Source organism: Cynocephalus volans, chromosome 10 (genome assembly GCF_027409185.1).
Source record: "Cynocephalus volans isolate mCynVol1 chromosome 10, mCynVol1.pri, whole genome shotgun sequence".
Taxonomy (NCBI): Eukaryota; Metazoa; Chordata; class Mammalia; order Dermoptera; family Cynocephalidae; genus Cynocephalus; species Cynocephalus volans.
The window spans coordinates 29355594-29373946 of NC_084469.1; the positions used below are offsets into that span (position 1 = coordinate 29355594).

At 37.7% G+C, this 18353-nt stretch overlaps 1 protein-coding gene across 2 annotated transcripts in view; it reads right to left on the reverse strand.

Moving 5' to 3' along the window:
- SMG6 (SMG6 nonsense mediated mRNA decay factor) overlaps window positions 1-18353 on the reverse strand; it is a 217320-nt gene that overhangs the window by 189218 nt on the left and 9749 nt on the right. For both annotated transcript variants that reach the window (XM_063111281.1, XM_063111282.1), the window contains exons 7-8: window positions 7745-7855; window positions 7142-7354 (exon numbers count right to left, since the gene is read on the reverse strand). In XM_063111281.1, coding sequence (XP_062967351.1) covers window positions 7142-7354; window positions 7745-7855 — 324 coding nt within the window. The remainder of the gene's footprint in view (window positions 1-7141; window positions 7355-7744; window positions 7856-18353) is intronic.

The following is an 18353-nucleotide window of genomic DNA, read 5'->3' on the forward strand; positions in this document are numbered from 1 at the left end:
TGGGTGAAACAAGATACGAGAGGTTCAAATTAGGAAAGACCAGATAACAGGTATTAGGAGCTATTAAGGTACAGTTCAGACCGAACACAAAACATATTCAGAGAGGCCAAAAAGCAGGGACAAGAGCTTGTCCAAATATACAATGACGTATTTTCTACACACAGCACCAAGCATGCTATTAGTACAATAGTCACAGTGGGCTGGGGAAATGCTGAGAATGGTAAACCAAATCATTCAAGAAAACGAGGACTCACTAAAGTTCCAGAGACAAACATCTATCAACAGCTTCCATTCTCACATGCTCATTCTTCTCCAGACAGACATGCATTTACATTCTATTCAAGATGCTGATAATATTAACTGTGGTGTTTTCTGAAGATCCCTTTTTTATATTTAAACTCTAAGGTAGTGGGGGGAAAAAAGATGCTGATAACAGAACAATCAGATCTTTAAAAAATCCTCAGCAGTTTCATCAGAGAGCCTTGCTTTTCTGTATAAAAGTGATTTCTGAAGCTATAATTTAATATCCTTAATCAACTCGCTGACTGTCAGCAACAACTCATTTGCCAAGCCGTACTCCTTTCTGATTTCCAAAGGGAGATAAGGCATAGCAGAAGGCACATCCACTAAATAAAGAATATTCAGAACCCTGGCAACACTGACTTTGAGTGGCCTGTCTGGCAAGGGGAAGAGTTTAAATGTGAATCTCAATGGGACGCCACTTGCAGTTGAGGTTGGCAGCCCCTCCCCAGGCTGGATGTTCAACCCAAACCACATCTCAAGGCTGAAAACCAACAACCCACAAGCTAACCTCCTCCAACCATTCAGAGAGAGATCCAAAGCCCATGCTTAGCAGAAAGAGAAAAAACTAGTTGGGACATTACTACCATTACTAACAACCACCTGAAACCAAACCTTCCATTTATTCATGGATCTAAATTTTAGTAGTGTGTGCTAGAAACACAGCAGGCATTGCCAAAAGAGCAGTTCCTATTAAGGATGATCACCCAAAAAGGGCAATTAAAAGGGACAAGCAATGCACAAAAATATTTAAATTACATAGATAAGTTAAATAAATTCAGCACACCCTTGTAACACCAAGGTCAAGGGTTCGGTTCCCCATACCGGCCAGCCACCATAAATAAATAACACCAGGGGTCTTCAGAAAGTTCATAGAAGGATTCATATTACCTTTCAATTCTATTTTCCCACAAACTTTTTGTAGTACCCTTGTATACAACTTTGTAATAGAATATTATACAGCCATATTAAGAACATACTAAGAAAAGATATTCTCAGGCAAGTGGAAATACAGCCAGTTCTGCTATAATGCTCGTTTTGAAAACGTGAATTTGTTCCATTGCGATCAATATATTTGGGAACAATGTGAGCATAACACAAGTTTTGCTTTTGCTTATGTGTGATTTTGTTCACAAGAAACACCAGATCAACACAGAAAACTGCACCCAGCTGAATCAAACCATACAGGAATACACAACACACACACACACACACCTCCCAAACATCTATTAGCTTCCTCAGTTCACCATGTGAACACATCCTACAAACACACCTATCCACATCTGGTGTTACACCTGCCCATCCACGTTCAAGTAACCCTCCTTCTAGCACATCACAGTAACTCACAAGGTGCAACCTTTCTGAAGCCCACTTCCACAAGCAAATGTCATCTCTTTTTTAACATAAAGGGCCATATTTCACCTAGTATTTATGTCCTTCTCAAATATTCAACATGTATAAAATTGTACAACTGTTTTTTACTGTTGTTAATTAGGTTCCTATCTTTTTTTCCCCCCCCACTATGTCACTGAGGAAATTTTTTGAGTATTGTACTCCTAATTCTATTTTCCCCATAAGGCTTGTGTGGATTTTATGGCATAATTTTGCATAGCACAGTAATTTTTAGAAATGTATGTGTTGCATTATAGCGGAACTGACTATATGTCCAACTAATAATTTAAAAAAGAAAACTGCAGATTATTATACATAGTATAATCCCATTTTTAAAAAAACATATTTCCTATTTCTGCGGTATGTGTGCATGTGAACACACTTATAAATGCATAGAAAAAGGTCTGGAAGAACATCTGTCAAATAGTTAACAGCGTTGTCTCTGAAGGTAGGAATACAAGTGACTTTCACTTTAAACTATATACACATTTTTGTTTGATTTAGGTACAATAAATTGCTTACTTCTGCACTTTAAAAAATTCCCTTTAAAAGGCAAATCTGTTCCAACAGTAGAAGTATTGGAAATAGTAATTACACAAATCCTATTATGTCATCTCCCTGCTTAAAATCCTCAAGTCCTGATATCCAAACTTCCCAGTATTTATGAAGGATCTGGCCCATTACCTTCTCCAGCCTCATCCCTCACTGTTCTTCCCCTCATTTGTATAGTCAACTGAAATTTATTTAGAATCTTCTATATGCAGACACTGGGGACAAATGAGTGAACAAACTAGATATGACCCTACTGTCATAGAGTCCTCAATCTAGCAAGGGACAGCAACAAAACAAAACTACACCTAAAATTACTTAGCTAGAAATGTGGTATTATGAAGGAGAAACAGCCAGTCTTGGGGATCAGGAAAAGCTTAGGGTGACACCTGAAAGATAAGAATGGGACTGATAAAGGCAGAAGAACTGGAGAGAGGGAAGTGCACTGCGGGCTGAGAGAATGTACAACAGCTAGGGGCCAGAAAAGAGCTTGGACTCTTCAAGGAAGAAGCCAGTGTGGCTAGAACACAGTAACAAAGGAAGGAAGAGAGGTGTAAGGTAAGTAGCAAAAACCAGATCATAGGGGGCCCCATGAACTAGGTCAAGAAATTTGGACCTGATTATAGGAGCGAAAAGAGACAACTGAAGACTTTCAAGAGGGGAGTGACATGATCAGAAATGTGTATTTGCCGTGGGTTCAGATCCCTATATAGGAATGGTTGGTTAGCTCACTTGGGAGAACATGGTGCTGAAAACACCAAGTCAAGGGTTAAGATCCCCTTACCACTCATCTAATTTAAAAAAAAAAAAAGAAAGAAAGAAAGAAATGTGTATTTGGACACTCATTTGGGATACTGTCTAAAAAGAAAGGCCAGAAGAGGACCAGGCATAAACGTGAAAAGACAATTAGGAACTTCTTTCAACAGTGTGTGGATTACTGAAATGATGATAGCTTGTACTAGGATGGTGACAATGAGAACAGAGAGAAGTAGATGGCTTCAAGTTATATTCAGGGCATGAATTCAATAGCACTTGGTATTGACTGGATGTGGGAACAAAGGAAAAGAAGGGGTAAAGGATGACTCAAGTTTCTAGCAAGAGCACTTCTCACATCGTAGTGTCCAGCCATACTGAACCACTTGCAGTTCCCTAAGGCTCCATGCTTCTTTCAAGCTTTCGTGCCTCAGTGTAGAAATGCCCTTACATCATACTTGATCATACTTGAGCTGCAAAATGCCACCTCATCCCAGCCTTCTCTCACCATTCCTAGATTACATGCTCTAATTGCATACTCCGATAGCCTCCCATGCTTGCTTTTATCACAGCACTTGCCATACTGCACTATAATCATACATATTTATGTTTCTGTCTTCTCCACATGACCAAGTGCTCCCTGAGGTTAAAGATCATTTTTGGTTGTTTTAATCTCTGTATACCAATGCCTACGTCTCATCAATCTGTGTGTTCCAATGAACAGAGAGGGCAAACTGAGTTCTTGCGACCTACTGCAAGAAAGAAAAGAATATGAGAAGCTGACCGGGGCCCTGAGAAAGCAGGAAAAAGGCAGTGTGGTTTCCTGACTGGATAAAGGAAGAGCTATGAAATGGCAGACTTCTTAAGTGCTCAAGCTCAAGTTAAGAATTAAAACCCCAAACTCACAGATGTAAATGTAAAAGAAATTAAGGGAAATAGTTACCCAAAAATGATGTACAAGCCAAAAACATATAAATAGCTTCATGAATAGTTTACAAAACAAGTGACCACATTTTACTCTATATACATCTATAACTGTTTGAAATTTTTACTAGGAATATGAGGATACTTTCAAAAGTCCATGGAATTAACTCAGTTGGTTAGAGCACAGCCTTATAACACCAAGGTCACAGGTTCAGATCCCTGTACCAGCCAGCCAAAAAAATAAATAAAAAGTCCATGATTTTTTAAAAACATATATATACGCACACATATACATGTTATGTGTGTGTTTATATGGGTGTGTGTGTGTGTGTGTGTATTTTTGCGGCTGGCTGGTACAGGGATCTAAACCTGTTACCTTAGTGTTATAATACCATGCTCTAACCAACTGAGGTAACCAGCAAGCCCTGCTTGTAATATATTTTAAATCTATTTCTCTCGGGCCGAGCCCGTGGCGCACTCGGGAGAGTGCAGCGCTTGGGAGCGCAGCTACGCTCCTGCCGCGGGTTCGGATCCTATGTAGGAATGGCCGGTGCACTCACTGGCTGAGTGCCGGTCACGAAAAAGACAAAAAAAAAAAAAAAAAATCTATTTCTCCATGAACTTCTTGAAGTAATCTTATATTTATATATTATTTGTATAATTAAACATAAGATAATTAATGGGTTCAATGACAGCTCCCATGCTGAAAATGCCTTCCCTGAGATGCATATAAGAATAAAAACACACACATTACTTAAAAAAATAAATAAATAAAACACCTAATGGGAGAGAGCTATAAAAGACTGGAGACCTATAAAAGATTAGTCATTACCTTTATGAGAGATACTCCTCAACCCTGAAGCCAACGTCAAAGAGAGCCACAAAATGCTTTCTCAAATTGTCCCTTGCTCAGGCCGGCCCGTGGCTCACTCGGTAGAGTGCGGTGCTGATAACACCAAGGCCACGGGTTCGGATCCTATATAGGGATGGCCGGTTTGCTCACTGGCTGAGCGTGGTGCTGACAACACCAAGCCAAGGGTTGAGATCCCCTTACCGGTCATTTTAGAAAAAAAAAAAAAAAAAAATTGTCCCTTGCTGCTTTCATTACAAAACTAGGTGGACAGTGGACTAATCCAATAGAACAATATATCTCATTCAAATAGGCTTCCAGTTTGCGGTTGTAATATCCAAACTAGAAGAGGGCAGCAGTGAGGGACTCTATCACAGCAGCAATCCAAATCACCTCAACACATTGCTATAACACACACAAATAGGCAGCCCCATGGACACTCTGTGACATAGGAAGTTAGGAGTTTCACTTATAAGCAATTACTGCCTTCCAAGTCATCCACAGAACAACTAAAGACTGAAAAGGAAATAGGAAGATAAATGGAAATTTAAAACTAACCCCCAAAGGTAAAGTCCTCCTATCCTACCACCTTTGATTCACTCTTAACAGACAACCATGCCTCCAACTTTAAAGAGAATATAGAAAACAAAAGGCCCTCCCTCATTTTCCTCCAACACCCACAAATTTATCTGCATCTTCCTTTTTCTCAAGTGTGGGAAAGAGGGATCTCTTACGTCCTGTCAGGCTAATCCCTTCACCCAGATCCTACTCTCTTCCCACTCTGTGCAAGGACCTCTCCCTCACATTTATCTCCTTTCTTTCTTAGACCTTTAAATTATTTATCCTTCTACATTCTTTTCCTTGAGCAATTGAATCAACTCTCATGGCTTCATTACCATCTATAGAGGATGCCTTCAAAAATCTTCATCTCTGGCCTAGACCAATCTCCTCAGCTTCAGACATCTGTTAGCCTCTGAATATCTCCACTTCAATGTCCTACAGAAATGACAAATTCAACATGTCTAAATGAAATTCATCATTTTTCTCCTAAAACGAGCTCTGCCTTTATTCCCTATCTCAGAGAATGGACCATATACCCAGTTTCCATGCCAGTAATCTAGGTGTTATTCTTAACACCCTCTTCTCCCTGAGCTCCTCATGTCCAATCAAGTCCTTTGGATTGTACCTTATCCATATATCTTATGTCTATTTACTTCTCCCCATCTCCGAAGACACTTATTGGCTCAAGTCCTTTAAACATCTTATTTAAATTACTGCAGCACCCTCCTAGTCTCCTATCTCTAGTCTTATTCTTCTCCAAGCTTTTCACAAAGCTGCCAGTTACATTTTTAAAAGGCAGATCTGACATGTTATTGCCCCATTTAAAGCATTCAATAGCTCCTTACTATCTTCAGGATAAAGGCCAAATTATCTGCCGTATGACTCTTTGACATCTGGCCCCTGCTTACCGTACAACCAACTCCACTATGAATTTTACTCTCAAGGTACAATGAACCAGTCACTTACGGTTTTCCAACTACTGCACTCTCTTTCGCCAGCCTCAAATACGAAGGTCTTTGCATAAGCTATTTTTTTTTTCCCTTTGCCTGGGATACGCTTTACCACTCTCCTTTTCCTTCTCCTCTAGATAACTCCTACTCACTCTTTATACTTCAATGACCAATGGTTGCTTTGGTCCCATAGCTATGTGTTCCCATAATATTGGGTGTGTACCCCAAAACAAAATTCATTACGTGGTATTCTAATTGCCTGTTCACTCTTCTGCGTCCTCCACTAGAATGCTCTCTTTGAGAGCAAGGGGAGATCTTGTTCACTGCATCTTTAGTGTCTGACATACTGTAAGTACTCAATAATTATTAACTGAGTAAAGGAAGAGGAAAAGTCTTCCATATAAACCTGTGATTTTCCGCTGTCATTTCTTCCGGCTTCAAGGAAAAAGTCTCAGCCCAAGAGTCATTATCCAATGAAAGGCTGATCACAAACCACTAACCAACCTACCCATGCTACTTTAGCTCACTCTTTAAAAATAAAGTCAACTAAGAGGAAAAAATAAGTATACAATCACACACAGAATCCTAAAGCATCATTCTGGTGACTAAACCAAAAACAAAAAAAAAATTCTAATCCTACTTTTACTAAATTCTACAGTGCCACATAGTGGTGAGAAAGAGAAGCATGTACTAAAGTTAAAGGAAGGTAGGTTAGAAGGAACAGGACATCAGTGAGCCTCAAGAGGTCTGTCTTCCCATGTTGTCAGTGGGAAGCATCTGTGGAGCACCTCACAGTTGTATAAACCATGGTACCAGGCTTACTTAGCTAGTTTAGTTCATTGCATCTCTCTCAGGAACTTACATCGCTGGGGCTCAGGCTGCCCAGCCCATTCTCTTGCTCAGAATCCTTCCCGGACTCAGTGCCCTGCGTGGACCGGGGATGAGATGGATGAATCCAGATCTCCAGGCGAGTGGTGTCATCTCCAACATGCCGAAAAGTAGACTTCTTTCCTTTCCGCCATTGGTCAGGGCTCAGTTCAAATTCCTCATGTTGCTTCTTTTCCATCTGTTCTGCCTGTACAACATACAAACATACAAGCTTGAGACTCTCCTGAGATTCAGCTAACAAAGAGAAAAGCCTCACCTCACTTTGTACTTGTTGCATAAGGACTATAAAAAGTAAAGATGTTGCCAAAGTTCCAAAGTAGCAGAGTATCATCTACTTTGTTTCATAAAAGTTATTAATTTTGTAAACTAGATGCTGTGGAACATGTACACCCAAGGGCCTCTGAAAGCTCTCCTGAAGATCACAGTTTGGTTCTGCAAGGAGACTGACTGATTATCCATCAGCACAGCCCGATGGGACCACTTGAAGACATTATTAGTCACTCCCCTAAGGACACACAGGCACCAAGGGAAATACATTCTTTTAGGAAGGAATGATTCTGCCTGTATCCCCACTCACCTTTCGTTTGGTCTCTTCAAACAAGCTCATGAGACTCTCCTTGGCAGTCAGGATAGGGTTGCTGGCAGCTAAACTGCGCATATAGTAATACACAGCATCAAGCTTCCTCCTCTGTGGAAAGAAACCAGAGACATTCAGTCAACCTATTCTCTTCCTGATTCCAGCGTGAGGTAGCTGACCCAAGAAGCCCTACTGTCCCAGCCTATCCTCCGGGCTGTGAGGAATTCCGGTAAGAAAATCAGAATGCTATCCATGGGAGAAGCCATGACAACTACATCAGAGATCTCTTCTTGCACTATATTGTATGTTACATGCAGAGATGCTCCAAGAACCAAGTACTCATGGGGAAGAAAGAAATAAAAAATCTCTTAGAATATAAACAGAAACTATGTTTTGTTCTTAGAGGAAGAACATTAAATTCAGGCTAAATTTCCTATTTTTATCAAAGGGTCAGTATGGTATAATGAAATCATGAAATTAAGAGCCAAACAGACCTAGGTTCAAATACAGGGATACTTCAAAAAGTTCATGGAAAATTGAATTAAAAGATAATAAAAATCCTTCCATCAACTTTTTGAAGGCCCCCTGTCATATAATGACATTTTAGTCAACGACAGAATACACATATGACCATGGTCCTGTAAGATTACAATGGAGCTGAAAAATTCCTATTGCCTAGTGACGTCATAGCTGTCGCAGTACAACACATTTCTCTCACCACATTTGTGGTGATGCTGATGTAAACAAACCTACTGTGTAGCAGCCTTATAAAAGTATTAGCCTAGATGTGTAATAGATTATACCATCTAGATTTGCGTAAGTACACTCTATGATGTTTACACAACAACAAAATCACCTAACAACGCATCTCTCAAAACCCATCCCCGTTGTTAAGTGATGCATGACCATATTAGCTTATCCAGGATTTTATTTTGAGACTTTGGACAAGTTATGTAATAATCTTCCTGCACTCTCAAAGCCTCACCTTTAAAATGGGAACAATAATACCCATGGGGCAGTGTCCTTAGGTTTAGAGATAATATCTATAATGTTAGATCACTTGCCTCCCACTTAGCTGTACTTAATCAATGATACTGCTATTGTTATCGATAATTTTTTTAAATAGTAAATAATTAGCAGATGAATTGAACACTTTATGAATATTATTCAATGAATTCAGCAAATAAATACTTCAAGTCCATTTTACAACCAATTAATAGGGAAAAAAAGAAGTAAAGGAAAGGGAAGAGGGTCAGAAAGAAGGAAGAAGAAAAACACTCAAACAAAAGGGGAAAAAATATTCATTCAAAAGCCTTTTTCACTGCCTCTCCAACTTCATATACATTTTCACTGTTTTCTGTAACTGTCTCAAAATACATCTAAAATACTAGCTTCTCTCCCTCCCCAGCACCTGCTCATTCTTCAAAACTCATACCTTGTATTCATCTCACATGGTTAAAAGCACAGGCTTTTTTGGGTTTTTTTCCATTCTTTTTCTAAGATATAAATTATAGAAAAAGGCACAGGTTATACAGTCTATTGCTTGAATCTAAATTTGGTTCTGTCATTTAGTAGATATGACACTAAGCAAGTTAATTGAGAGGTTTCCTTATTTGCAAAATGGAGATATTTACACACATATAGCTCCTGAAAAGATTAAAATTTCGTAATACAAACAGTTTAACAGAATATCTGGCCAACCAGTACAGTCAGTTAAGTGGTAGCTATTTTTAATATTATTCTAATCCATATTAATCTCTGCCTATACCACTCACTTCATTTGAGACTGTATTTTACTAATTTGACAACATATTTTTTTCTTTTCTTTTTTTTTTTTTTTAAAGATGACCGGTAAGGGGATCTCAACCCTTGGCTTGGTGTTGTCAGTACCACGCTCAGCCAGTGAGTGAACCGGCCATCCCTATATGGGATCCGAACCCGTGGCCTTGGTGTTATCAGCACCACACTCTCCCGAGTGAGCCACAGGCCGGCCCGACAACATATTTTTTTCATGTTTTAACATTTCTGAAATTGAGATGCAACTTACAATCAATACCTACTATTGTGTCATTTTAATTTGCAATGTTATTCTAAGTGGAACAGAAAATAATCGTGCATCTACAATCAATTACATATTTTATGAAGTCTAATTTTTATTATTGCCTATATACCTCACTTGCCTTCTCAACAAAGGTTTTTTCTGGGCAGAAACCAATCATATATTTTATCACTCACTGCACCCAGCAAAGCACTTGTAAACAAGCATGTTGTCATAAATACCTGAGATTCACTGAATGAATGACTGGAGGAGACAGAAAAGTTGAAAAAAATGTTAATAGATAACTAGAATGAGAGGGAGACAGAAAATGAGGGACAGAGGAAAAGAACTTGAAGGGAGTGCTAATCTTGGTCCGAGGTCCACGAAAGAAAAATAAGTTTAATTAGAACAGCAAAGGGCTGGCCAGTTAGCTCAGTTGGCTAAAGCATGGTGTTATAACACCAGAATCAAGGATTCAGATCCCCAAACCAGCCAGCTGCCAAAAAAAAAAAAAATTAGAATAGCAAAAAGCCACTGAGGAAATTCAGCAAAGTTGCAAGACACAAGATCCACACACAAAAAACAGTTGTATTTCTGTATACTAGCAATGAACAATCTGAACAGGAAATTTAAAAAACAATTCTGTTTACAACAGCATCAAAAAGGATAACATACTTAGAAATGAATTTAACCAAGGAAGTACAAAACTTACACATCGAAAACTATAAAACAGTGTTGAAAGAAATTAAAGAAGATCTAAGTAAATAGAAAGACATCCTGTGTTCATGGATTAGAAGACTTCATATTGTAAAGAGACAATGCTTCCCAAAAGCAATCTACAGATTCAACGCAATCCTTTTCGGAATCCCTATGACTGTTACTGCAGAAATGAAAAGCCAACCTAAAATCCATACAGAATTACAAAGGACCACAAATAGCCAAAACAGTCTTGAAAAAGGAAAACACAGTTGAAGGTCTCATTATTTCCCAATTTTTGTACCACAAACCTACAGTAATTAAAACAATTGTGGTACTAGCATAAGGACATATGGATCAATGGAAAAGAACTGAGAGTCCAAAACTAAACCCATATATCAGTTCATTTTTGACAAGGGTGCCAAAGACCATTTAACAGAGAAAAAATAGTCTCTTCAACAAATGGTGCTGGGAGAATTGGAAACACACATGTGAAAAAATGAAGCCGGGCTCTTACCTCATACCATATATAAAAATTAACCTAAGATAGATCAAACAACTAAATATAAAAGCTAAAACTATAAAACTCTTTAAAAACCAAAACAAAACAGGGTTTTTGTATGGGGCAGGCAGCCAGACTTGGGTTTGGTAACAATATAAATAAATTTGATATTAAGATAAGTGTTACAGACAAAAATAAAACATATACATTCCAATATTTTGGGTTGGACAGGAAGTGGTAAAAAACCAAGATTACACAGCAAACGAAAAACAGCAAGGAAACATTAAACTTGGCATAAAATAGATTGACAGAGGTACAGATGAGTTAGCATACTCGTAAAATGGTTAAATATTCTTACTACAAAGATTCAAATTAGGTTAAAAATCAATCTCTACCCTGTCACACATTTGTGTAAAATAAAGGATAAAAGGGCTTAAAGATACTAGGGTACTTGAAAAAGTTCATGGAAAAATAGAACTGAAAGATAATATAAATCTAATGGAAACTATAAGTCACAGAAATAGCAACATTTTTATTAGAATCCATGCATATAGCAAGATACTTTATATTTACAAAACATACAGTGAGAGGATGTAACATTTAAGAGACTTATGTGGTAAGTAACATGGCATTCATATATAAAATAAATGTTTTATATCTTGGGGGGGAAACAGAGGTAAATCTTAACCTTGGATTTGGTAATGATTTCCTATCTCTGACACCAAAAGCACAAGCAACAAAAGAAAAGAAAAAGATAAACTGGACTTCATCAAAATTAAAACTTTTGTGCATCAAAGGACACTATTAAGAGTTTGAAAAGACAGCCCACAGAATAGGAAAATATATTTGCAAACCGTATATATGATGAGGGTCTAGTATCCAGAATATATAAAGAACTCCTAAATCTCAAAAACACAAAAGATAAACAATCCAATTTTAAAATGGACAAAGGATTTGGATAAACATTTCTCCAAAGATATGCAAATACCCTGTACTGGCCAGCCCCCAAAACTAAAAACAAACAAAAAAACACAAAGATATGCAAATGGCCAACAAGCACATGAAAAAATGCCCAGCATCACTAGTCCTTAGGGAAACGCAAATCAAAACCACAATGCGATACCACCTCACATCCATTAGCATGACTACTATCAAAAAAACAAAATGACAGGTATTGACAAAGAAGTTTAGAAATTAAAACCCTAGTGTACTGTTACTTGAAACATAAAATAGCACAGCTGCTATAGAAAACAGTATGACTATTCCTTAAAAATTTAAAAATAGAATTACCATACGATCCAGTAATTCCACTTTTGGGTATGTACCCCAAAGAACTGAAAACAGGGTTTCAAAGAGTTATTTGTATGCACATGTTTATTGCAGCATCATCCACAATAGCTAAAAGGTGGAAGCAACCAAAGTGTCCATCAGTAGATGAATAAATATACAAAATGTGGCATATACATAAAATGGAATATTACTCAGCCTTAAAAAGGAGGAAATTTTGAAAAGTGCTACAACATGAATGAACCTTGAGGACTTATGCTAAGTGAAATAAGCCACACACAAAAGGACAAATACTGTATGATTCTATTTATGAGGTATCTAGAGTAGAGTAGTCAAATTCATAAAGACAGAAAGTAGAAGGGGTGGTTGCCAGGGACTGGGGGGAGGGAGAATGAAGAGCTATTGTTTAATGGATATAGAGTTTTGGTTTTGCAAGATAAAGAGAGTTCTGGAGACTGGCTGCACAACAATAAGAATGTACAGTACTTAACACTACTCAAATATACACTTAAAAATGGGTAACCGGCCAGCTGCCAAAAAAAAAAAAAAAAAAAAGGAAAGATGAGGGTGGTCCAAAGGTAGCGTTATCTCAAATGACTGTTTACAGTCAGCTACAGATTGACTGAACTCCCTGTTCCACTCTTTCTCCTCTTCTCACTACAGCATTTGACTAGTCTTCAAAAAAACGAGTAAGAGAAATTTTAAGAGTATTTTACCACTATCAAAAATGTAAAAATTAAGGGCTGGCCTGTAGCTCACTTGGGAGAGGGTGGTGCTGACAACACCAAGTCAAAGGTTAAGATCCCCTTACTGGTCATCTTTAAAAAAAAAAAAAAAAAAAAATTTTTAACAATGGGCAATGAATTTGAATAAACATTTCTCCAAATAGCAAATAAGCACATGAAAAGATGCACTACATCATTAGTTACCAGGCAAATGCAAATCAAAATCACAATGTAATATCACTTTATACTCATTAGGTTTGTAGATATCCACAGGGCAAAAGATCCAGAATAGGCAGAACAATATTGAAGGAGAAGAACAAAGTTGGAAGACTGACACTACATGACTTCAAGACATACTATAAAGCTACAGTAATCAAGACAGTGTGGTAATGATCTAATAGACAAACAGATCAATGTAATAAAATAGAGAGCCCAGAAATAAATACACACAAACATAGTCAGCTGGTCTTTGACAAAGGACCAGAGGCAATTCAACAGAGAAAGGCAATTCAACAGCATCATTTGTTGTCTTTTCAACAAATGGTGCTGGAACTGGACAGTTCACATGTAAAACAATAAATCTATACACCCTACACCTTTCACAAAAATTAACTCAAAATGGATCACAGACCTAAATGCAAAACATAAAACTTATTAATATAGGAGAAAATTTAGGTAACTGTGGGTATGCAATGTCTTAAATATGAAACTAAAAGCATAATCAATGAAAGAAAATATTGACAAGTTAAATTTCATTAAAATTAAAAACTGCTCTGCAAGACACTGCTAGAGTATGAGAAGACAAGCCACAGATTGGGAGAAAATATTTGCAAAACACATATCTGATAAAGGACTTGTATCCAAAATATACAAAGAACTCTTAAAACTCAACAATAAGGCTGACCATCAGCTAAATTGGTTAGAGCATGGTGCTAATAAAAACCAAGGTCCAACTCAAACAACTTTACAAGAAAAAAGCAAGCAACCCAATTAAAAAATGGGCAAAAGAGCTAAGTAGGCATTTCTCTAAGGAAGATATACAAATGGCCAACAGACATATGAAAAATGCTCAACATCACTCACCATCCGGGAAATGCAAATCAAAACCACACTGAGATACCATCTAACTCCTGTTAGGATGGCTAAAATCCAAAAGACTCTGAACGATAAATGCTGGCGAGGTTGCGGAGAAAAAGGAACTCTCATACATTGTTGGTGGGACTGCAAAATGGTGCAGCCTCTATGGAAAATGGTATGGAGGTTCCTCAAACAATTGCAGATAGATCTACCATACGACCCAGCTATCCCACTGTTGGGAATATACCCAGAGGAATGGAAATCATCAAGTCGAAGGTATACCTGTTCCCCAATGTTCATCGCAGCACTCTTTACAATAGCTAAGAGTTGGAACCAGCCCAAATGTCCATCATCAGATGAGTGGATACGGAAAATGTGGTACATCTACACAATGGAATACTACTCAGCTATAAAAACGAATGAAATACTGCCATTTGCAACAACATGGATGGACCTTGAGAGAATTATATTAAGTGAAACAAGTCAGGCACAGAAAGAGAAATACCACATGTTCTCACTTATTGGTGGGAGCTAAAAATTAATATATAATACACACACACACACACACACACACACACACACACACACACACACACACACACACACACACACACACACACACACACACACACACACAAAAAAACCAGGGGGTGGGGAAGAAGATATAACAACCACAATTACTTGAAGTTGATACGACAAGCAAACAGAAAGGACATTGTTGGGGGGGGAGGGAGGAGGGAAGGAGGTTTTGGTGATGGGCAGCAATAATCAGCCACAATGTATATCGACATAATAAAATTAAAAAAAAAAAAAAAAGAAAAAGAAATGTTAACCTTGCAAAAGACAGGAAACTTTCCTCAGGCTAAAGTCTTTGTAACATAGCAAAGTCGCTGGCTCAAGGACAGACAAGTTACTTGATTGATATGTAAAATACTGGGGAAATTGCTGTGTAGGAAAAAACAGTGTTTGCTAAGATCAAACTTTTGTTGGTGGATGGACTCAATCTTTTGCAAAATGCATTATGGAATGTCACTTTGCTTGTTTCACTGATGTTACAAGCCTCTTTTGTTAAACCCCACCTATGTTCTTTTCCTGTAACTTCTTGGTTTGGAGAATAAATGCAGGGAGAGAACCCCAGTTTGTGGTTAATTTCCAAAGGAAAGAATGCCTCTCTCTTGAGGGTTCCAGGAAATTAGCCTCTTCAGGGTTTCTCACTGCTCGGAAGAAAGAAGAAAAAAAAAAAAAAAAAAAAAACAAGGTCCAGGGTTTGATCTCTGGATTGGCTGGCCACCAAAAACAAAAAACAAACAAAAAAAAAAACAGTAAGGGGAAAAAACTCAATTTAAAAATGGGCAGATCTAAACAAATACCTCACCAAAAAAGGCATACACATGGCAAATAAGCATATGAAAAGATTCTCAACATCATATGTCATTTTGGAATTGCAAATTAAAATGAGATAACACTACATACCTATTAAAATGGCAAAAATCCATTAACACTGGCTCCACCAAATGCTGGTGAGGATATGGAGCAACAGAACTCTCATCCATTGCTGGTAGGAATGCAAAATAGTACAGCCACTTTGGAAGACGGTTTGGCAGTTTCTTACAAAGCTAAACATACTCTTACCATATGTGATCTAGCAATTGTGATCCCTGGTATTTACCCAAATGAGTTAAAAACTTATTTCCACACAAAAACCTGCACATGAATGTTTACAGTAGCTTTATTCATAATTGCCAAAACTTGGGAGCAACCAAGATGTCCTTCAATAGGTGAATGGATAAACTAACTGTGGTGCATCCGTGTAATAAAATAATATGCAGCAATAAAAAGAAATTAGCTATCAAGCCACAAAAAAAAACTTAAATGTGTATTGCTAAGTGTGAAAGAAACCAATTTGAAAAGGCTACAACGTAACGTATGATTCCAACAATATAACATTCAAGAAAAGGCAAACTACAGAGACAGTAAAAAGATCAATGGTTGGACCAGCCCAGGGGCTCACTCGGGAGAGTGCGGCGCTGGTAGCGCCAAGGCGCGGGTTTGGATCCTATATGGGGATGGCCGGTGTGCTCACTGGTTGAGCGTGGTGCGGACGACACCAAGCCAAGGGTTGCAATCCCCTTACCAGTCCAAAAAAAAAAAAAAAAAAAAGAACAATGGTTGCCAGGGGCTCAAAGGAGAAAGGACGGATGAATAGGTGGAACAGAGGGTATTTTTAGGGCAGTAAAACTATTCTATTTGATACTGTAACGGTGGATATATGTCACTATACATTTGTCAAAACCCACAGAATGTACAATACTAACAGTGAATCCTGGGTTGGCTGTTTAGCTCACTTGGGAGAGCATAGTGCTGGTAACATCAAGGTCATGGGTTCAGATGCCCCTGCCATCCAGCCAGCCACAATTAGAAAAAAAAAAAGAGTGAACCCTAACATAAACTGTGGCCTCAGGTAACAATAACATATCGATACTGGCTCATCAATTGTAACAAATGTACCCCAATGTAATATGTTAATAATAGGGGAAACGGGAGTGAGGGAAGAGGAAAGAGTTGAAGGGGTATGTGGGAATCTGTATTTTCTGCTCACTTTTTCTATAAACCTAAAACTATCACCCAAAATAAAGTCTATTAATGAAAACAAACAAAAAAATGTCCCCAAGTGAAAAAAAAAAAACCCAAAAAACCCACAATGAAATATCACTTCACAAACACTAGGCTGGTCATAATTTTAAAAAATAGAAGGTTCAGATCCCTGTACCAGCCAGTCATCAAAAAAAAAAAAAAAAAAAAAAGAGAAGGAAAACAATAAATGCAAGAATGTGGAGAAATTGGAACCCTCACACATTGCTGGTAAGAATGTAAAATGGTACAACCATAATGGAAAACAGTTGGTGGTTCCTGAAAAAGTTAAACATAGAATTACCATATGACTGGCAATTCCACCCCTAGGTACAGACCTAAAAGAATTGAAAACAGGCACTCAACATTGTACTTTAAAGCAGCACTATTCACACTAGCCAAAAGATGAAAACAACCCAAACATCCACCAATGATAAATGAATAAACAAAATGTAGTAGGTACAGTTGTTCATCAGTACCCATAGGGGATTGGTTCTAGGACCCCCTCCTCGGCTACCAAATCCATGGATGCTCAAGTCTCTTATATAAAACGGTGTACTATTTGTATATAACCTACACACACACATCCTCCTTTATACTTTAAGTCATCTCTAGATTACCTATATCATACAATGCCTACACATTACTTCATTCTCATGGGTTCAAATGTAGCACTTTGAGTATTGCAAATTCAAGTTTTGCTTTCTGGAACTTTACAGAATTTTTTTTTCTCTGAATGTTTTCGAACCATGGTTGGCTGAATCCACATATGTAGAACACAAGGATATGGAAGGCCAACTATACATCCGTACAATGGAATATTATTCAACCATAAAATGAATGAACAATAAATGCTACAACAAGGATGAACTTTGAAAACTTTACACTAAATGAAAAAAGCCAGACGCAAAAGATCACATATTATGTGATTCCATTTATATGAAACAACCAGAATAGATAAGTCTATAAAGACAGAAATCAGATTAGTGGTTGCCAAGGGCGGGGGGGGCAGGGAGCAGAAGAAGGAATGCGGAGTAATAAGCATGGAGTTTCCTTTTGGGGCAATAAAAATGTCTTGGATGGAATTAGATAGAGGTGATGGCTAATTATATTTTCTAATTAACAAGAAACAACATTTTATTCAGTAATTACAAAGAAGAAAAGCTGGAAAAGGAAACAAGAAAGAAGGAAAAATAGGAGAATACGGAAAAGATGGATAGGAGAAAGCAGGGAGAAAAACGAAACTGCAAATGGGTAGAAAAAAATCTCAAATACCTATCACAAAGAGAATAGGATCCAGGTAAAAAGAGAAGAAAGATTCAATAGATTCTGCAGGAAATGTTTCAGTAAACACATTTCTTAACTATGTCAATACATAATTATTTGGACTTTTCTTTGAATGTTTTGTGGAATAAAAGAGAATATAAATACTAAATTCAAATAGTATTTATTTGGGCAATCAATTTTACAGCATTAAGAAAACCTCTTCCTTCCTAATGAGCAGATTAGTTGCTTCTTACACTTGAACCTTTGGTATCTACTATTGACCTCCACCTCTCCCCTTTCAATTCAGATTCCTCCATAGGAACCCACTTAGCTCCTAAGGCCCATTTCTCTTTGTTAGAACCAAACAGAGGAAGTTGGTAATATCTA